Source organism: Neolamprologus brichardi, chromosome 6 (genome assembly GCF_056152115.1).
Source record: "Neolamprologus brichardi isolate AB-2024 chromosome 6, ASM5615211v1, whole genome shotgun sequence".
In the NCBI taxonomy this organism is placed as follows: Eukaryota; Metazoa; Chordata; class Actinopteri; order Cichliformes; family Cichlidae; genus Neolamprologus; species Neolamprologus brichardi.
In genome coordinates, this window is record NC_142109.1 from 22,626,655 (window position 1) to 22,648,313 (window position 21,659).

Genomic DNA, 21,659 nt, shown 5'->3' on the forward strand with positions numbered 1-21,659 from the left:
ACATTTAAATAATGACTTTGGAAACTAGGAGTTACTCTAAAATGTTAAGGATAACATAAGGACATAAAAGAAGCAGAAATAGAGACGCAGGAGCAAATCAGTATAGAGAGAAGGAACAAGGTTACCTCAAACTTGAAATTTGATTTGTGATTTTGGACCATATATAAAATTGACTTGAAATTTGATTCACTATATGTAACAAATGTTATATAAGCTTCATTTGACAGTTTGTAACTGTTGATACAGTACAAACAGTTTGATGGACAATGCATTGTAATGACAGTCACTAATAGCACTGCAAGCATCTTTTGAGTTATTATGACCTTGCCTTCAGCGGACATGAATTATTGATGCACTATTTTTATTATAATTTTTTTTATAATGTAAAAAAAATTGTGAGACAGTTCCACAAGCATTTTTGCATGAATTAGAATTAGTCTGTTATTAATAGTAGAGGCACCCAATACAACCTTCGGCCGGCTATGATTAATACCCCTTGTCAATATCTCATGGCTGATAAATATCATCTATTTTGAGCGCTTGGCACTCTCTGGAGCCATATGCTGTTACTACGTTCTGATAAATCAGTAGCAGAAGTCATCTGTACGCGTACTTCAGCATTCGACCCGCTGTCCTCTGGCTTCATCTTGTGGTCAAACAGAGTAAGCGCAACTAAAGAAGAAGAGCGGTACCACATTGTGATTCTCTGCCAAGTTGAGTTACACGTCAGTAGGGAACCGGTACTGGTGAGTGGACGTGTACCGTGCACGTCAGGCGGTTCCCGGATGCACCAAACAGAAACATGGAACGGGTAGTGGTGGAAGTGCCGATCAACAACGGTGAGATTCATTCCACCTCCACGTCTAACGCGCCTTTCAGCCACTTAAATAACATCTCCTAAACAGCATTTGCTGCTGCTCTCGATTAGTGCAGAGATGCTCCTCCTCCTCTTACGCGTTTGGTTCGGCATTAAATTTGCTGTAGCCACAGTGGCGCTATCAGTGCTTTACAGGTTGTCTCGCTTCTCTGATTAATCTGTCGTAGCTGCAGGCTACTGTCAGCTTGTACACAGTGTGAGACAATGTAGTCACAGAGTTGCTGTCATCTGTCAAATCGCAGTTCTGCAACTGGCACACTGCCTTTGCCATTTAACCTCTCTTCACCAATACAAAGGCCCAGTTTATTCTCCATCGTGGTTTGTTATGTCTTTTCCATTAACAAGCAGTAACATGCAATTGCACAATTAAACAGGTAACGGTGAATTGAGGAAAATAATCCAAACAAATAAACAAATAGATTTTAATTCTATTTTAATCAAAACACATGCGGTTTAATGTTTCGCAGGAAGTCTACGTCAGGAAGTGCAGTTTTTTTCCTTTGATTTTCAAGATTACTCTAGATTTTATAGATGTCGTGCAAATTAAGAGAATTATAATGCCACAGAGTCAAATTCATGTTTGATTTTCAAGTAGGTCAGAGGTCAAGAGGACTCTAACTAAGCCCACTGTGTATGAAGAATATCCGATCACCACCTTGCTGTATTTCAGCATGTTCTTTTCTACTATTTTGGAAAAGTTATTCTGTTCTATTTCCATCTTAAGGTTTTCCCCTCGCTTGCCCTTCCACAACCCCACGAAAGCGGCAGGTGCGGTTTTCAGCACGCCATGACATCATCCTTCTGCGAGAGGTTATTGCACAGAATCCCTTTGCCTCCAAAGAGCCAGGTTTGTCTTTTTTTTTTTAATGACTTGTGCTTGAATGCTGACAGCTGCATTTCCTGCATGATAAATGTGTGTGGTGGGAAAAAAAGTTGTATTAATTTATTTTCTTCAAGTTGTTAAATGTGTCGGTATTACAAACCTCCTGTATACATTAAGGAATGTGTGAACTGATTGATTTCAGGACGGATTTGGGCACGCGTGGGTGAGATTATCACTGCTGCCCTCCAAGAGGAAAACTTTGAGGTGGATGCCAGGAGATGTAGGGAGAGAACCATGCTGCTGCTAGACTACTACAAGAAACAAGACTTTCCCAGCCTACGCAGGTTGGTTCAGTCGACACAATTCCAAAGCCAGGAGTAAAGAAATCTTTGCACTGTATGCATGATGTACACTACTGGCTTTACTAGCAAGTTTTAGTTTGAGCACACGTGTGTGCTTTTTTACTCAGGTTTGGAACAGAGAGATTGTATGCCCAGAAGGAGGATCTGCTCCATGAAGTTTTGGAGCTGGAAGCTGAGAAGGGACTCATAGTCAGCAATGATGGCACAAAGTACCAGGTGAGTAGCATTATTATTGTGTCAGCAGAGAGAGAAGAGCATGTGTATGTGTACTACAATGCTAGTGTAAAAAATGCGTTTTTTAATAAGGTCTAAGTCATCATAAGTGATAACCGTAATCCCAACACTACTGCAACCCTGTATTTTTGAGAAAGGTGCATTAGAGGGGTAGATAAATCACTTAAGTTACAGTATTTCACTTTTTTTCTATACAGTTACAGATTTATCTTTTGGAAATATGGCTGACCAGATTAATGGGAACACTTTAACATTCTCTGCAACAATCTGCCTATTTTGCTGCTCATAGTTTAGCTTATACCCAGAATTACAAGTCACCAAGGAAGGGCATCTGGCATAAAAATCTCTCAAACCAAACATCTAGGAAATAAGGAAGCAGCTAAAAATCACTACATGTAGCACAATCAAGCTCAAGTCATTTGTTGCAGCATTTTTACCCAAAGGATCATACTCACAATCATAAAGTAAGCAAAGACATTGAGTAAAATGCATGTATTCTTGTTGTTGAAATGATCTCTCCCTTATATTTCTTAGGATGAAGAGCGGAGAAATCGAGTCGCAGAAGAACTAACTCTACCAGAACAGGACAAACCCAACATCACAATCCCGCAAACAACCACTACAGGTGAACAGATTCAAAACACAGGGACAAAGGATGTGACATCCACACTGGTGTCACAGATGCTGTTTAATGTCTAAATCTTAGTGTCATAACAGCTGGGAAAGACAGTTTACAGAGTATCGTGGTTATCGTTCATTAAATCACCAGGATTTTTCAGTTAAAATTGTGATTCAAGGTAAAGACCCTTTAAAAAAAAAAAAGGATCAACTTTTTCTATTTCTGCTATGGTAGCTTTAGGAACAGTAGCCTGAATTTTCACTTAATTACAGAACAAGAAGAAGAGCGTGAGGAAATGACAGAGCTGTCAGCAGCACCCACAGCCAAGCGGCCCTGCCAGTGCTGCTGCCAGACCTACTCTGAGATTCTCAGCTTCTTGGAGAAACGCTCAGAGGCGGAGCAGCGGCTTCGAGAAGAAGAGCTCGCCTTGCGCCGAGAGGAACTGGAGATTCAGAGAAGTATGATTTTTGCCATAGTCCTTATAATATCTGCTGGTTTTGTTATCACCTTCATACTTTTAGTTATCTTAGTTGCTGTTTTCTCTATTCCCCTGTCTATGTCTTCATGTCTAGTAAGACTTTATAGTTCAGTGTTATTTATTTATTTATTAAATTTTTGCCAGCCTCACCCTCATTAGTTTTACCTGTGCTTAACTGTTCCCACTCATTTCTTATTTCCAGTAGCCCAGGCATGAGAATACTCAGTGGGCACTTAATTAGGTACACTTTGCTAGTACTGGGTTGAATGCCCTTGTGCCTTCGGAACAGCTTTAATTATGTGTGGATTACATTAAACAAGGAAACACTCCTCATAGATAGATATGTCTGTTGAGATGAAATCATCACACAGTTGCTGCAGATTTGTCGGCTGACCCTATATGACGCAAATCTTCTGTTCACTGGGCATTGTCACTAATAATACACAAGTAGCCTGTGATATATAAATGATACTAGATGCTACTAAGGGGAGCAACATGTGCCAAGACAACATGCCCCCACACTATTAACATTACCATCCTGAACCACTGATACAAAACAGGATGGATCCATGCTTTCATGTTTTTTATGCCAAATTCTGGTTCTACCATCACAGAAATCAACATTTTTCCCCATCTTCTTTATAGTTTTGTTGAGTTTGGTGAGTTTTGTGACCAAAACTGTAGTCTCAGATTCTGTAGCCAAAGGAGTGGTACCCAGTGTGGTCTTCTGCTTCTGTAGCCCATCTGCTTTAAGGTTTGATGTGTTGTGCATTCAGAGATGCTCTTCTGCATACCTTGGTTGTAATGAGTGGTTATTTGAATTACTTGACATGTTACTTGAATTACTATTGAGTTAATGACATCAGGGACATATTTTCTTCCACCAAAAACTGCTTTCACTGGATATTTTGTCTTTTTTGGCCATTCTCCGTAAACCCTAGAGATGGTTGTGTCGCAAAATCCCAGGGGATTTCTTGAAATATAGAGACCATCCTGTCTGCCATGCCAGATTCAAAGCTACTTAAATCAACTTGATGCTCATTCTGAACTTTAGCAGAACTGAAGCATCATGCTTACGTTTTTATGTTATGTTTAAAATGCAAGTGTGCATGAATAATGATAATAATGTATACTTTATTGATCCCCGTGGGGAAATTACTCCTCTGCATTTGAACCATTCACTCAGTGAAGCAGCAGGCAGCCACTAAGCAGGCGCACCGGGGAGCAGTGTGTAGGGACGGTACCTTGCTCAGGGGTACCTCAGGGTAGCCGTTCAGTGGATGCGACCACTCTACCTACTGAGCTATCCCTGCCAAAAAAAAATAAAAAATACTAGTGTCTATACTAATAAAAAGAATACTACTCAACTGAAAACAATACCCTCTAAAACTTATCTGAAAAGAATTTTATGAAGATTGTCAAGCTGCCATTGTGCTGATATCCATTTTCACTTCACGTTTTCAGGTAAGATCGCTCTGGAGAGAGAACGTCTGGGAGCTGAGAGAAAAGAGAGGGAGCGGAGATTTGAGCTTGAGAGCCAAGAGAGGCAGGTCATCTTGGACCTTTTAAAAGAGAAGGTGCTGAAAGGCTGACAAATTAAAACTTTATCACTTGCATTTTGATGCATTTCTTTTTAGTAAATTTGCAGAGGTTGGGAGTGGGAAGGGCAAAGTTATCCACTAAAAAGAGGAAGGAATGCAGTGAAACTAGAAATAAAAGATTATGAGCGTCAGATACTGGTTACCTAGACAAATGTGTGGAATTGCTTGAAAAAGTGTTCAGACATCTTATTTATGTGCACTTTCTTTTGTTTTATAGTCTTAAACTGGTAAAATTGGCTTTTCCTTATCAAAGTACACTCAATCATTTATTTTTACAGGACAAAACTGATAAAACCACCTGGCCTGTGTCCCCAGACATAGTAAAGCATAGTGCTGGTAGCATTTTGTAATAGGGTCCTTAAAGAACTTAAATATGAATTTAATTATGCATTTAAAATGCATTTTAGAGACTCCAATTTACTGAAAACAAAGCCAGATCCACCAGAAATATTGGAATTAAGTTCAGAAATCCAGGTGTGCGAAGGCTCTGAATATTTTTGCACATAGATTTGCACATAGATTTCAGATTCTTTTTCTCCAAATTAAAAAAAACAACAACATTTTATCACTTAGAGGAGATTTTAAATTAATGGGACAAAAAGACAATTTCATTCATTAGAAATGAGCTATAAAGCACTGAAAACTGCGCAAAGTTTGGAGACTAAAAGCAGCTGCAGGACTGACATACAGGTAATGACAGCATCTATAACAATCAGCCGGCACAAACTGCTCCACGCTAATTGTTATAAATGTTAAGAGACTAGGTGAGTTTTATTTCTCGTGACAGTCTGAATTAGGTTTTTATAGCACTGCAGTAGCTGAAATTAAGTAATGGAAAGGATAAATAGGCGTGGTGTGGCATCTTAGGTGGGGTGATCCATTGAGCCAGAACTGGCAGACAGGATCATTGTGTATGTTCTGCTATAAAAAGTCAATAAAGCTAGCCTTTTCCTAGAATGACACCAACAACATTATAAGCTGTTTTCAGAGAATATAAAATTGTTTGCAGTGCTAGAATGAAAAAAAAGCAAACATAATAAATGCATAATAGCCTGTATATTTAGGAAATTGGGGTTGTGGACCTAAATGTTTATTAGCTCTGTAGCATTTACCCAGATAATTACTTTACACATGCCTTATTAAACATTTTCTATCTGAAGGCATTTTAAAAAACACACATAGAAATAAAACTATATTTTACTGAACAAATTGCTGTATTTTGACTGGTAAGCACTTTTTAATGCAAAAATTCACACTAAAACAAGCCATGAAGTCTTTCACCTTATTCTTCAGATTGTAAGAATAAGTTTTTTTTTGTTCTTGATAAAATTACTTTGTAATAAAATATTAATGAATTAATTAATGAAAAGTTAGCACCCTTTTTGTAAGTAGTCGTTAAAGTTGCTAATCCCTCGTAGGGATCGGCCAGCCGTAAAAGTTACAGTATAAGGTGTTCACGATGCAGCACTTTTTAAAAAACATTTTCTGCTGATGTACACATAGTTTTTTTTATGATTACTTTAGTTTACATGATAGCACTACTGTGAAATTATATAGAAAACAAACTTGACATGTTATTTTTCCTTACAGTGGGTCCCCACAATGTGTTGTATAAAATATAAGGCAGATAAACAAATTGTTTTAACCTAAAAAAGGCAATGATGTCTATTCTGCAAATAAAACAAATAGTAAAGAGTGTTCGTGTGGCAGTTTATAATCAACATTGTTTACATTTATCCCCTCTTATTCAAGCACAGTTTTTTTTTTTTAGAATCAAATGTACTACATGTCATAGTGCTGTTATAAAGTGATTCATCATCATCATACATTAATCTCCTAAATATTTAAACTCCTGAGGTGGAACATCTTAGATCTTGAAAAAAGGACCTCTTTGTGTGACCTCACATGGGGCAAGTTACTTTCCCATTACCGGTATATGCAAGGTATTGTTTACTAGGAAATGTTACACAAATTTGCAGACTGTTGTCTAGATTTGTTGTATAACTACTATAGTGATGAGGGTGGTCACTTTTAGGTAACATGTTTCTTTGTATTTCTTCTCATTTTCCAGAAATGAATTTGTTCCTTTGTTTTGCTTATCAAAATGGAGCTCAAATGCAGACCTTGTCAGGAGGCAATAGCATATGCACACACACACACACACACACACACAAACTTATTCCATGGGTAAATTATCTTGTCTAAGACAGTAACTTGTCTGTACACCTGCACACATGTGCTAAAATATGGGGATTAATAAAAATATCTTTTTAAAGAGGCTAAAAGAATATCGTAAAAATGACATGTTTTTCTGTAGAAATGTAAAATTCACTTAAAAACTCAGTATTTTGTAAATGATTTGATGCAGATGGCGTTTTTTGTTTCTTTCTTTTTAAAGCTATTTTAATCTGCTGGTACCGCACCTTAGACCTGCACCTAGCGATTACTCACTCCAGCGTTGTCTCATACGATTTAAAGCAAGAATCCTTTTTTTTCCAGTGCAGGGACAGAGGGGTAAACCAATCCCCGCAGCTCCCATCACATTTCTTTTTTACTCCGTTGCGCTTTAATTTTAGGTAATACGAATCCCGGTTTCTGATTGGTTAAAAATTTAATCACGCGCGCCTGCTATTTCTAACTTCTTTCTGATTGGGCCTCCAGCTGTCAGTCGCGACTTTCCCACATCCAATGAGCTTGTGCACGTGGCGTCTTTTTTCTTACTGCGACGGCTAAGAAACGGAAAGTTTTAACGCAGCTACATTTTAATTATCCGGGCGACGTGTTTGCAGTAGCGGGTTATTGCTGTACCCAAGGCTGCTTTTGGCACCTTTCAGTTCCCTTAATAGTTTCGAAAAGCAGCGCGTTTACTCTGAATGCGTCACAGCGTAAGTGACCGCATGGAAACGGAGAGCTGAGCTTTCCATCTGCTGTGGACTGTGGTAGAGTGGGGGCTTCTGTGGCGGCTGGCGATTTGTGGGTGGTCGTTGATTCGCTAACGCTAGTGTTGCATCCACATTACACGTGGAGCATGTGCTCTTTGTTGGTGTAGCGTATATACAGTGTTTTTGGTTTTAGTGTTTATTGTATTTTTATTAATTTAAGAATCGTCTGCATGGCTGAGATCTAAAACGTGCTCGAACTAGATTCAAGTATAGTAGTCGGTTTTCAGCTAAATTGGGCACTTTAAGATAAACAAAACCAGAGCCCACAGTGAGTCCAAACCAACATGCCAGTTAGGCGCTTTGGGGGTCACAGGTCTTTGGTCTCTCAGTCTCAGTCCCCAAAGCTGTCCTATGGTTACACGAAAATGAACATTGCCAGAGGTGGCTACCGTGTTTTTTCTGCCAACTCTTCCACCGCATGCACCGAGCTGGCCCAGAAGATAACAGAGTAAGTGAAATTAATAACTGTTGACTTAATGTGTTCGTGTCATTGCAACATATTTAACGATTTAATAACGATGAGTACATAGTCATGTTGATTCGTGTGTGGTGTTGACATGGCCTTGCTAGTAAGCCAAGTCTCTGTCAAAACACCACGTTACAGCTGCACGCGTGTGACTTTACGTTGTTTTTAATTCAGTACGACAAAAACAATCACTATTGTGAAAACTGTGGACCAGGGCATGGTAATCACACTACTCTCGCCACAAGATGATGGTGTAACTGCTCAGCGTAGTGTGACCCAGTGTACATGGCCTACATTCGTACATTACGTAATGCATGTTCAAAACATCCTTTTAACACACTTCAACAAGTTTTATGGCAAATACTGAAACAAAGAATAAAAGTTTTAGAAACGGAGATTAAAAAAAGACTTTGCACTGAACATTTTAAGAAAATCCAATTAAGTGGATATGCATCACCTCATTGTACCTGAAGATGTGACAGTAAATCTGCAAAAGTATTGATGTTTACTTCAACTAAACTGCCTATCTTACTTTTTGATAACTGATTCCAGATGTCATTGCATGCTGTGTAACTATTTAATCAGCTTATTGGCTGTAAAACTTGAATTTATGTATGCTCCAATTTATGTACCTCAATAGTCAACATAACCAAACCTGCCACTTTTCCTAAAAATCGTTTTATTTTGAAGTGCTATTACATAGTAACGAAACACTGAGGACGGCACTGTACAGTGAAGATTTTTTTATTAGCTAATGACAAATCTGTTTTTTTTTTTCTGCAATGGGAGATAAACCTGTCAGACCTGTCAGTGGTAATCATTGTTACAAAGGGAGTATGCTTTTCAGATCCAAGTCTGCCTTCGAAGTAAGCATGGTATAGATTTACTACTGGGTATTACTGTGATAGGCAAAATACTTAATTGGCCGTGATTCATAGAGCATGTACACGAGGCAGTGTTTCTTTTGGTTAAAAACAAGTGGTTCTCTTACTGTAATTTGAAAGCAGTTTTTATTTTTTTGTTGTTTTTGTTTTATTTGGTTTTTTTTGCTCCTGTAGCCTTGTCAGATAGCCAGATGGAAGTTGCACTTCCCACCCAGTAGGGAGGGGAAAGAATCAAGGTTTCTTAGTTTTCAGTGCTTGGCAAAGTTGCAGGAGATTTTTTTTTTTAGCCAGATCATGCTTGCATTTTCATGCTGTGTTTTCTTGGGGAGCAAAGGTTTTAAAAAATGACAGAGAAAATAGAGAGAAAAAATATTAATGAATACTGTACTGAATATTTATGCTAAGGTGCACTCAGAGGCTGGGTGTGAATACAACTGGAACAAAAGCATCCTTATTTTTATTCTTCACTGGATGTGATGAAAGGAAAACAACATGCTTGAAACCTTCCCTGGTTAGACAAATATATCTTTCTATGAACAGGAAAAAGAAAAAGACTTAAGGAGAATGTCCCATATGTTCGTCCCCTGTTTTGATTAGGCTACTTTATGGTACTGTCATAACAAAAAATTGAAAAAGTCTGAGATTTATGAATGCAAACAGGGTGAGGCAGCAGTGCAGAGTACAGACTGATGGGTTCTCTGCTTGCATTTTGGCTGTTGCATTTCGACCTAAATAGATTTATAATTTTTTTTTAAGAACCGCCAACTTATCAGAGCCCAAATTGAGGTGTTTACCTTTGAGACTAACGGTAAAGAAACAAAGTACAATTTTTATGATGTGATCCAGGGGGATAAAGCAAGTAAAGAAATGTCTTATTTTGTCTCACCAGTAAGTTCAAACTTCCAAATTTATATCAGAAAATAGAAAAGGTCAGTTATCAGTGACCAAAATTATTTGTTAATTAAATGTATTTCTTAAAATCATTTAAGAAACTGATCATTTCACCTAGATAAATGGATTTTGACACACACGATGTTGATAGCCAAAATATAAGGTTTATTTCCACACAATAATGTAATAATTTTAAACTTTAGTTCTTGAAGTTCTTCAGATGGAGAGCTATCAAACTGCTGGGCAGAAAATAGTGTCTTAGTACAAAAATAATATTTACACGCTTCAGTTAGTGCAATACACCAAGGTATGTTTTTTTTTAACTCTGTGGTTTTTTTCCCCAGGCGTTTGGGGGTGGAACTGGGAAAGTCAGTGGTTTATCAAGAGTCCGATTCAGGTGAGGCCAAGCATTTAATGTCAAATATTAATGAACTATGGTTTCCTGTTGCCACAGTAACTCATGAATACATAAAAACTGTGCTTTTTATTCAGAGACTAGAGTGGATGTGAAAGAATCTGTCCGTGGACAAGACATCTTTATCATTCAGACCATTCCCAGGTGAGACAGATGTCTTTAGCAAAAAAAAGAAAAATGATTCATCTTTTAAAGGTAGTATTTGGTGTTCTTAAATGTCTATCATCCAGCGACACCAATATTGAGCTAGAAAAAACAAAAGAACAAACAAAGGAAAAAAGCTTAGATTAGCCACCTGGCTTGAAAAGTTAGCTGGTTTTGACCATGTCTGCATGACATTGAGTTGTTGAGATGCTTAGGCATACCTAATAAAGTGGCCAGTGAATGTATATGTTTTACAAGAAGTGAGAGTGAACGGTTGGCTGGATTAGGTGGAACCAAAAAAGATGTGCAAATGTGTGTGAGTGCAAATGTATCACTTTCTGTTGGATATGTAAATGACCAATTAACTGTAAACACATCAGCTAAGACAACTTTATGCTTTGATAAAATAATAAAGTTCTGATCAGAAACGACTCTTAATCTATTTATTTAATGTTCTAAAGTACTTTATTACTGAAATCGGCGTGTTTTCAAAGTTTTATGTTATAAGCACGTGTCCTTTATGCGACACAATAACATGGTCAGTTTTTTAAAATCTAGATATGACCTCAGATAGTTACTAGGAATTCTAACAGGAGTCGAAGCATATCTATTTTTGTGCCGAGACTCAGTTAAGTTTTCCATTTCATGTCATGTGAGGTGAGTTTTCCACCTTGTTTGTCATTCTTTTGCTATGACAAAAAGACTGGCTCTAAAAAACAACCAGAGGTATTCAATGTTGTTGAGTTCTAGCGCTTCTCCTATTGAGTGTGCACAGAGGCAGCAGTTAAGTCACCTGCCTATCTACATGTTGTGTCTTGCCGTTAAAAACAAAAAACAAATGTAGTCAAACTGGTCTAATAATAATATAAATAACTTTCCTGACAGTCGTCATCACAGCACAGTTTTGATTTGTAGTTACTATAGATCAGAATCATCTGTTAGACCTTTTGTTACGTGCGAATGTTTTTCCTGAGTCAAACTTGTCATTTACGTTAGCTGACTTTTTCAGGAAAATCCTGTTTCGATGGTGCAGGTTATTTGTAAACTATGCAAATTAAAAAAAAAAAAAAAAGTGAACCTTTGTTCAGATACAGTGGTGTTTGCACTGTCTGTTGACATGATGTTTGCAAACAAATGTTTAATGGCAGACCGAACAGTCTCTTTCATCTCATAATTATAAAGCATCGTTCTGTATTTTTTGTCCCTAGATTCAATATTCCATACCTGTACCTTACAGTCCGTGGCACCTGATATGGTCTCTTATTTCTTTCTTACTTGTGTTGCTCAGAGATGTCAACACAGCTGTCATGGAGCTGCTGGTTATGGCTTATGCCCTAAAGACGTCCTGTGCCAAGAACATCATCGGGGTCATTCCCTACTTTCCTTACAGCAAGCAGTGCAAGATGAGGAAGAGAGGCTCGATTGTCTGCAAGTTGCTAGCATCTATGTTAGCTAAAGCTGGTATATATGCTGTTCTCATTTCCTTTGTCGTCATCGTTTTTTGGGGGGGTTATATCCAGTAAAAGAAAGTGCAGATTAAAGTCAACAGACAGTCAATGACACTAAAAGTAGGAGGGGAGGTACATTGCGACTATAGCTTGAATAGTGAATATTGTTTTAGTAGTGTTGCTTTATCAGACCCAGGTTGAATTAGTTTGTTTTTTTTTCCCCCAGTCTGACTCAGTTTTTGCCGTAAAAGGCTGGCGGGGGATTGTCGTCATCCTGCTGGCCGGGCGGGTGGCGTGGACACCCATGTTTTTGAATGCGATAACTTGAGAACGAGGAGGAGTTTTGTCTTGCCTGCTTACTGGGCCTGAAGACAAGATTTGTTGACCTTTTAAAAATGGTAGAAAATGTAAATTTAAAAAAGTTAAGGGGAAAAGGTTAATAAACGTAATACTTTGTTGCCTGTTTCCATTCATGTTTGTTTTTTAGCACAGTAACCTATAGCAGTTAGTGTTATTGCAGGATTCATAGGGTGGTCTTCTGCCAGAATGTTATTCAGTGTCTAGTTTTTCAGTATGTTCCAGGTCTTGCTCAGTCATACTGTTTATGCTTCTTCCAAAGTGCCAAATGGCAAACAAATACCTGCAAGTTGGTAGAAACAATCTTCATGTGTGATTATAAATCAGCCACTACAAGTTGTGAAATCTACAAATGTTTCAAAATGTGTGCAGTATGTACAGGCTTAGGGATGTAAGAAACTGTACATGTAAATACCTAAATGTATTGTTTTACAAAATGTCCTACCTTTTTATTGCTAATTCCATTTTCTTATTTCAGTTGTCTTAGTTCACTGTGCTTAAAACCAATGATTTAATAAGTTGCGAAGCTATCAACTTTTAAAAAAATCAAAATGTTATTTTTCTGTCACCAGTCTTGAAGAGCTTTAATTTCATGCTACAGGCATTTCTGAAACTATATAACCTCACACACATAAACATGTTATGTGTTTGTACTGCAGGGCTAACTCACATCATCACTATGGATCTTCACCAGAAAGAAATCCAAGGCTTTTTTAACTTCCCTGTTGACAACCTGAGAGCTTCCCCTTTCCTCATCCAGTACATTCAGGAGGAGGTTAGGTTGCTTTATACTGTAGGCTCAACAAGACGTGCCTCCACATCAAACATACACACAAATAGTGTTTTACTGTTATGTATAAATGGTTAGAGGTCAAGAGTATTTTTTTTCTCTTCAGATCCCAAATTACAGGAATGCTGTCATTGTTGCAAAGTCCCCCTCGGCTGCTAAGAGGTAATTTGGCAAGTCTGACAATGCCGATATCTTTAACGTTGCTATTATGAAATGCATTAGTACGGTTTCTCTTGTCTAAGGAGCTTGGAAAGCTGTTTCTCTTGACTTTTTTTCACTATACTGAATGATGTATATGCAAAGTTTGACGTTAAAGGGGTATTTTCAAATTAAGCTGAAATAAAGTTTAAAGTGTTACCTTTTGTGAGCTAGAAAAAAGTCAGATAAAAGCTACACACACCTTAGTGTTCAAAACGTAAAGACTGAATTAATGGTGCAGCCAGGTTTTTATAAACTGTAGGATGTTTTCAAGCATGAGGTTCTTCCTCATACTTGAGTCTTGTGCTCAAAGTCACATGATTACTAAAGTCCTAACATAACTAATAACCTATTGAAACTTTTTTGTGATCTTCTTAATGTTTTAGGTGTTCACTACATGCACTGTGCACAATTCTCTTCAGGGCAAGCGATACGTTCCACAGTTTTTGCCATTGTCACAGATTGAATCAGATGCTTGTTGTGTAGTAGCTTTATTAAATCATGACTGCTGTTAGTTGCATTCACAGAACATGACATCCCTTTTTTATTTATTTATTTATTTTTAAAGAAAAAAAAAAATCCCTAATCATAGGTTTACCAATCATAGCAATCACAGGTTTCGGAGCTATTAACACTGTGGGCCTGCACCATTTGATTGCTTCGCTCATGTATGAACATACTGGCATGTATGCTAATTTAAGAAAGTAATATAAAAACATATATTCATGGTTCTTCTTTGCATGCTACATATTAATTGTGTAAGACAAAGCAATCACCTACAGGCTCTGTTAGCATCACAGTTACTTGTTTAAAGACATGCATGACAGCACATTCCAGTAACCCCCATGTGCCACTGCACTTAAAATTGTTTAGCAAAATTTATTTGCAAATGATAACATACACATAACAAAGACTTAATGTCGATGTTCATTTTGTGATCAGCTACTACACATATATGACTTGTAAGGATCTGAGTGTTATAAAAATAATTCCCAACACTATAAATGCAATATACATGTTAACGATCTTGGTGCTCTAGGGAGTTTTTATAGTAACTTTCAAGCAATGGGAATAAAAAGAATTGAGCTGAAAGTGAAAGTGTGGACAAGCTAGAGACTAAATTAAGAAACAAAAGAATGCCTAACACTTGTATGGCCTCCTAATTGTGCTTTTGTGTTTTCAGTATACCACTTTTCTTTGTTGGTGTAATCTCTGTCCTTTGCAAACTTCTTTCTGCTCTCTTTTCTCTGTGTATTTTTTATGTGTTGTTTTTGTCAGTTTCTTTGACATTGTGTGTCTGCATGTTTGTCTGTCCTAGAGCTCAGTCTTATGCTGAGAGGCTGCGACTTGGGCTGGCAGTGATACACGGGGAGGCCCACCACTCAGAGTCCGATATGGCTGATGGTCGACATTCTCCCCCTTTGTCTCGTGCTATCACAGGACACACTGGCCTGGAGCTACCATGTAAGATAAACGGCGCAAACCTATCTGTATCTGTTGTTGTTGCTTTTCTTTCTTTCTTTTTTTCTTGAAGCCTTGATGGTCATTTACAGGTATTATAATTTTACTGGGAAAGGAAACTGTTTTATTACTAACTCTGTTTTTTGTTACTGTCTGCCTTTAGAAAAATTCATTTTTATTTTCATGTTGATTGTTAGAAAGCTTCCACAAGCTCCCTGTTCCTGTTTTGATTCTTTGCCGAGACACCAGCAGTGTTCTTTCAATGTTTGACTTCCTCAATTCTTACCTTTGTGTGCATAATAATCATGAGAGCTGCCCTGTAAAACAGCACTGGCAGAGTCCTGACTGAGAGGCTCTCGCATTGCGTATTATTTATTTTGACCACTAACTCAATGGTATATGCCAGGTTTAAAACATTGTGTTGTCAAACATGACATTTTCAGTAAGAATATAATGTTTATTCAAACTTAGGGACCATAAATAAACAGAAAGCCTCTTCTTTGTATTCACTTTGAACAGACAACTACATCTGATCATAATCCAAATCAAAACCATTTAATTCATTTGTCCTAAGCTTGACAGATAGACCTCCATAAACTGGCACGGTGCTGTAGTCGCTACAGGAGTTTTAAAAATATTAACACGTTTTAAGATAAGAGTAATGCTGATGGCACAGCAACAAACAGCAGCATGTGCAGTTTTCCCAAAAGCTTGCAGGCCAGCTCTGCCTCAAACATTGTTATAACCACCTGTGAAATATTGCAGGTGCTACCTGCCACCGTCGCTTCCTTCATTTCAGCGCCAGATTTATTTCCCTCACCTCATTCCACCCTATGTACTCTCCTTTCAGCTAAACCATCTCCCCGTTCTCCCGCCTCAACTTGGAAATATGTCAGCAATTGCTTTTTGCTGTCTCCCGCAAGGGCTGAATCTGAGTCTTCTTATGTCATCTCCCCCAATTTCACTTTGCATTGATTGCATAAAATGTCAGACCTTCTAAGTTTGCTCTGAGTTTTTAGAATAATTTTTTTGGAGGGGGATATTTAATTATTTATCTAATCATGCCATAATGTTTTGTACCATCCTATCCTTTTCCACAGCAAGCAGCAGACAGGTCCCATTCCCTGGGATAGAGCTTCCAAGTATGATAATATTGCCTGAATCCACTCTTGCCTCCTATTGATTGTTTATGCTTCCCTGCATGGAGTGACAGTGAGTTGCTGAAGGCTTCCACTTCTAAGTGGTGCTGGTCACCTGTAGAACCTGAATGAGGTTTCCTCTTTTTAGGATTGAATCACTACTTTTTTTCTATCACACACTGTTCTGAAAGATGAATACGGCATTTCAAATTGACGTTAATGAAACCAGTTAGTGCAGCAAAAGAAGGGTTATACCCCATACCATGTTAACATTAAATACTGTGAGTCATTTTTTGACCTACAAAGTTATTTACAGTGAATTTCACATACACTGAGTGAAATGCACTGTCTTGATATTCATCTTTGAGCCACAGTGTCTGATGGGTGTTCATGGTAATTGCTGGAAGCCTTCTTTTTTGCATCATCTGTTAAAATAATATCGATTCTTATAAAATTAATAATTGTTACCTGAGTGAGAAACTCTTAAATGAATGATATTATGAATAAAGTATTAAATTATGGGCTGAAGAAAAGCCTTGAGGCCAGGGATAGGCAACTCCAGGCCTCGAGTGCTGGTGTCCTGCAGGTTTTAGATATCACCCTGGGTCAACACACGCCTGAATCAAATGATTAGTTCATTACCAGGCCTCTGGAGAACTTCATTACATGTTGAGGAGGTCATTTAGCAATTTGAATCAGCTGTATTTGACCAAGGACACATCTAAAACCTGCAGGACACCGGGACTCGAGGCCTGGAGTTGCCTACCCCTGCTCTAGACATATTAGCATTTTAGTGTTAACTCAAAACTATTGTTCATTAATTGCTTAACATGAAAGAAATCCTGACAAACAATAACACCACCCTTTGATAGTTATGTTTTGCACTGTGATTACATCAACTTGTTTCAAGTTTCTGTTTTTGAGTTTTAGGTGTCAGATTCTGCGTGATTCCTTCTGTCCAAAACGTCTAAATAGTATTAAGACTTTAGTTTCATGACTTCCTTCTCAATCCAGAAATAACTATTTTAAAATGTATATTTTGCACAGTAGCCTTTGTACATCTGATTTTTGACATTATTGGGATTTCCACGTGGGAAACGCAACAAATAAGACGTGTTGAGTTCTAGACCTGAATCAATTGTTGCTTGAAATCCCTTCAGGTACATTTTAATGTTATATGTTTGGGTTGAGCAACTTAAATTCCCGATGACCCTTAGTGAATCTCCAAGATGAACCTTTTTATATTCTTATGGTCGTAAATAGTGTTTTGGATTACAAATAAGAATCGATTCTGGTCTGTTTTCAAAGGGAAACCCAGTTCTGCAGTCATATCTACCACTGTACCAAAAGCAGCTGTACGTCTTGGTATGGATTTAGTTGGAAGCACAAATGTGAAAACTGTGGAATTATATATTTTGCCAAAATCTTAACAGTTTGAATGGTACTGTGGTAGTTGAAGCTTATTGGGTTAAAGCTGTCTGCATGGTGTTTGCAGGTTTTAACCAAATCCCTTCTCACCAAATGTTCATTAACTTTACTTCATTCCAATAAGCTTCCTCTGATTTGGGTTAAAAGAAAAGACCTGTCTTTTTTTCCTGAGAGTAATGCTAATATTTTTGTGTCTTTTAGTGATGATGGCAAAGGAGAAGCCGCCTATCAGTGTTGTTGGCGACGTAGGAGGCCGAATTGCCATCATTGTTGTAAGAGCTCTAAGTTTTATGTGATTATCTTAAAACTACTATTTTAACTGAATAATGGCATCTCATACATATATGTATTGGTAGGAACCAGCTGTAGTGGGGGGTTTATAAAAAAGTGCAGTGTGATCATATCTTTTCCGTGTTCAGAATCTATTGTTAATTTTCAATAAATTAACAATAAATAATCATCTTTCTAATAAAGGATTTCAAATATGGGTAGTAATGCCACTGCATAAGCTACAGGGAAAAGGCTTCTTTTTGTTTACACCAAAATGTAAATGCTGAAATTCAGTTTTTGTCTGTATGTGTGGGCATTTTCTTAGGATGATATTATAGACGATGTGGAAGACTTTGTTGCAGCAGCAGAAATTCTGAAGGAGAGGGGAGCCTACAAGATCTACGTCATGGCTACACATGGCTTGCTGTCAGCAGAGGCTCCGAGACTAATAGAAGAATCTGCTATTGATGAGGTAAAATAATGTGCACTTGGTATAATTGATTATAATTACCCATTACTTACATTAACTTTTAGCAGTCCATGGAAACGCATCGGCATTAGAGATCTGCTGTACTCTTTCTGTAAAAGTAAAATTAATGGGTGAAAAATTTCACAACCAAACCTTTGAAGCAGTCTCATCCTAGGTATGCACTCACTGGCCACTTTATTAGGTACACACATTCATTAACACTACTGTCTAATCAGCCAAGCACATGGCCGTGTCTCAGTGCGTTTGGGCATGTAAACTTGGTCAAGATGACCTGCTGAATTTCAAACTGGGCATCAAACAGGTGATTTAATGATTTTAAGTGATAGAATGGTTGGTGGTGCCAGATTTGCTCATCTGTTTTTCAGAAATTGCTCATCTACTGACATCTTCCTCTTCTCTGGGAGAGAATGCCTTATTGATGTCAAAGAAAAATGGCCAAACTGATTTACACCTCGGTTTCTGCTGCAACACTGGAGCGTTAGGGACAGAATTCAGTGTAAACATGAAAGCGTGGCTCCATTGTGCATCGTTTCAAAGCGGGTAGTGGTGATGTTTATTGTGCGGGGAACAATTGCTTGGCATACTTAGAGCTGCTTCCAGCAAGTTAATGTGGCTTGTTACAAATGTATCTAATTATCCCAAACTGGTTTCTAGAATGTCACAGTGAGTTCCTGTAGGGGTGGGCGGTATAAACGGTATACGGTAGAAACAATATAAATTTGGCCAACGGTAGAGATTTTGACTCTACCGCTCTACCGCGGTAGCGTATGTTGATGGTGTCATCCAGCTGTGCCTGTTTTGGTCGAAAACATTGCAGCGGCTGCAAACAACATCATCTGCAAACTATGCCGGGCGACAGTCATAGCAAAGAGACGAAGCACTTTTGAAATATGGGGAAAGCCAAAAACTGCGCTTCCTCCACTTCTGTACCATTGATTCATTAATGCTGAATTCTCTCACAGCTGTTCTATTCCCATGTTGTTGCAGTATATTCTGCCATGCAATTCCATTTGTCCCTAACCACCAGAAACCCTCACGTGAACTTTTATCGAGTGGTAAAAAGTTTGTAGCACATTATTATTTACCAGCTAGTTTGACTTCAGTAACCTTACAAAAGTCACTGCTGTTTAGTTTTCTGTCTTTATTTATGTTGGAAGAGGTAGCAGAGCTGTACGTTGTAATTTTTTCAAAAATCTCTGTTTAGGTGGAAGCTAGCGAGCTAACTTCCTGCTAACTTCTAACTCCGTTGAATTTAATAAATTTTGTTTTCATGGATGCCTGGATGTTAAACTTAATTGTTACACCTGGTAAAGCAGAAGCGCCGATTATTTTATTAAAGATGAAAGAATTTAGACTGTTTTTAACTACTCCGCGAAGCTCCTGCCTACGGTAGCCGTAATGCTCCAACAATCCATCAAGCGGTGCGCCTTCATAGCTTAGCAAAGTCCAAATAAAACGTTTTTGACAGATTTCTGCGCACTGTTTGCCACATAAAATTGGGTCTAGGTCAGTAAGCACAACCAGAATTCATACATAAGACACACTGTCGATTTTTGAGAAAATTAAAGGATTTTAAGTGTGCCTTATAGTGTGTAAAATACGTTATACGGAAGAAAAGAATATATCGCGATATATAGCGTTACCGCACATGCTTCAAATTATACCGTGATATGGATTTTAGGCCATATCGCCCAGCCCTAAGTTCATGCTCTCAAATGGCCTCCATAGTCACGAAACCTTTATTTAATACAGCACTTTTTGGATGTGGCATTGGAGCTTCTAATTATAGATGTGCAGCTGACAAATCTGCAGCAACTGTGAGATGTCATCATATCAATATGGGCCAAAATCTTTGAGGAATGTTTCTAGAACCTTGTTAAATCTATGCGACAAAGAACTAAGGCACTTCTGAAGGAAGTAGGAATCAAATGGTAAATGGCCTGTATTTGTATAGTGCTTTACTGGTCCCTAAGGACCCCAAAGCGCTTTACACATCCAGTCATCCACCCATTCACACACACATTCACACACACATTCACACACTGGTGATGGCAAGCTACATTGTAGCCACAGCCACCCTGGGGCGCACTGACAGTACTAGCAGGTTGCAGCTAATAAAGTGTGTGGTGATGTACATCTACTATATGTCTAATGAGATGTATTCCTTCCCAGAAAGGGAAATTGGCAATCATAATGTTTTGTGTATATTAAATCTTTATTTGTGCATCTTTTTATGCTTTCATGCTTGGGTGTTGTTTTGTGTTATAGCTTAAGAAAGAACAAAGCTCGAGAGTTGGGGTGAAAGAATTGCTTTTAGTTAGTTAACAAACGTTAAAAATGAAAATTACAATTTTATTAACATGTATGTGTAAACATGCAATTACAAGATTTAATAACATTTGACACACACAAACAAAAAAAAATTGAAAATGCACTACTAAATAAAGCTGCATTTATCCTTAACTTCCTGTGTTGTTAAATAATAGAACATTTAAGATTGTGGTTCAAAAAAACCTGTGTACCTGTGTGAAATACAGCAATAAAAGGGTACATTGTGCTTTCAGGTGGTGGTGACCAACACTGTTCCCCATGAGGTCCAGAAGCTTCAGTGTCCAAAAATCAAAACCGTGGACGTCAGTATGATCCTGGCTGAGGCGATCAGACGCATCCACAATGGAGAATCCATGGCCTATCTGTTCCGCAACATTGCTATGGACGACTGAGGCAACACACACGTACATTTAGGCTACATCATTCATAAGCACATACACTGAGGACCAAGAATCCAGTTTACTTTAAGCTCGGCTTTTAAGCTGTTACAGTTTGTTTTCCTGTTAATCCTTAGAGAATAACTGACTCTGTGTACTGTATGTTACATATGAAACTCAGACTTTGCTTTATTTCTCATTTCTGTTACACAGAAGAACTGTACACACTACTCAATGGTTTCACTTCACTAATGTGTCTTTCATACAGTCTGACAACATAAATGTCACAAATGATGTATCACGTGGACCCTCTCATTACACTGTAGCGTTTGGCAAATAAAGCTGTTCTTCATGGGGCTTTTTTATGTTTATTTTTTATCTCTATTTATTTTTTTGATACCATCTTGATTCAGAATGATAAATGCTAAGCTGAATAACTGGGTGGGGAAGTAAAGCTCTACACCACATCTGGCATTTTCATATACATTCATTTGTATTTTAGATGTGTGAAGATTTTTGTGGAACTGCCAGAAAACTACAGTAAAGCGGCTTCACACCTGAACTGAAACTCTCGGTAGCAGTTTCAGTCACTGTTCAGGCGCCTGTTTTTGTGAAGCATGGAAAAGCATGAAGT

General features: G+C 38.0%; 2 protein-coding genes across 3 annotated transcripts; both read left to right on the forward strand.

Annotated features, from left to right (window-relative positions):
- The first annotated feature begins 771 nt into the window (after window positions 1-771).
- si:dkey-45d16.4 (uncharacterized) lies at window positions 772-5,120 on the forward strand. The gene is made up of 7 exons (XM_006787470.2): window positions 772-839; window positions 1,602-1,724; window positions 1,903-2,044; window positions 2,170-2,278; window positions 2,831-2,921; window positions 3,188-3,373; window positions 4,858-5,120. The coding sequence occupies exons 1-7, from the start codon at window positions 803-805 to the stop codon at window positions 4,983-4,985; spliced, it is 816 nt and encodes a 271-aa protein (XP_006787533.1). The 5' UTR covers window positions 772-802; the 3' UTR covers window positions 4,986-5,120.
- A 2,560-nt stretch (window positions 5,121-7,680) lies between these two features.
- Window positions 7,681-21,382, forward strand: LOC102794118 (phosphoribosyl pyrophosphate synthase-associated protein 1-like). 2 transcript variants are annotated; one of them, XM_006787471.3, is made up of 11 exons: window positions 7,681-8,384; window positions 10,522-10,574; window positions 10,670-10,736; window positions 12,025-12,197; window positions 13,201-13,316; window positions 13,438-13,493; window positions 14,848-14,993; window positions 16,091-16,132; window positions 17,759-17,829; window positions 18,153-18,299; window positions 20,882-21,382. In XM_006787471.3, the coding sequence occupies exons 1-11, from the start codon at window positions 8,221-8,223 to the stop codon at window positions 21,038-21,040; spliced, it is 1,194 nt and encodes a 397-aa protein (XP_006787534.1). In that variant the 5' UTR covers window positions 7,681-8,220; the 3' UTR covers window positions 21,041-21,382. The 2 variants fall into 2 exon arrangements, with proteins under 2 accessions (XP_006787534.1, XP_006787535.1); XM_006787472.3 differs by lacking the exon at window positions 16,091-16,132 and having other exon boundaries at window positions 7,682-8,384.
- The last annotated feature ends 277 nt before the right edge of the window (window positions 21,383-21,659 follow it).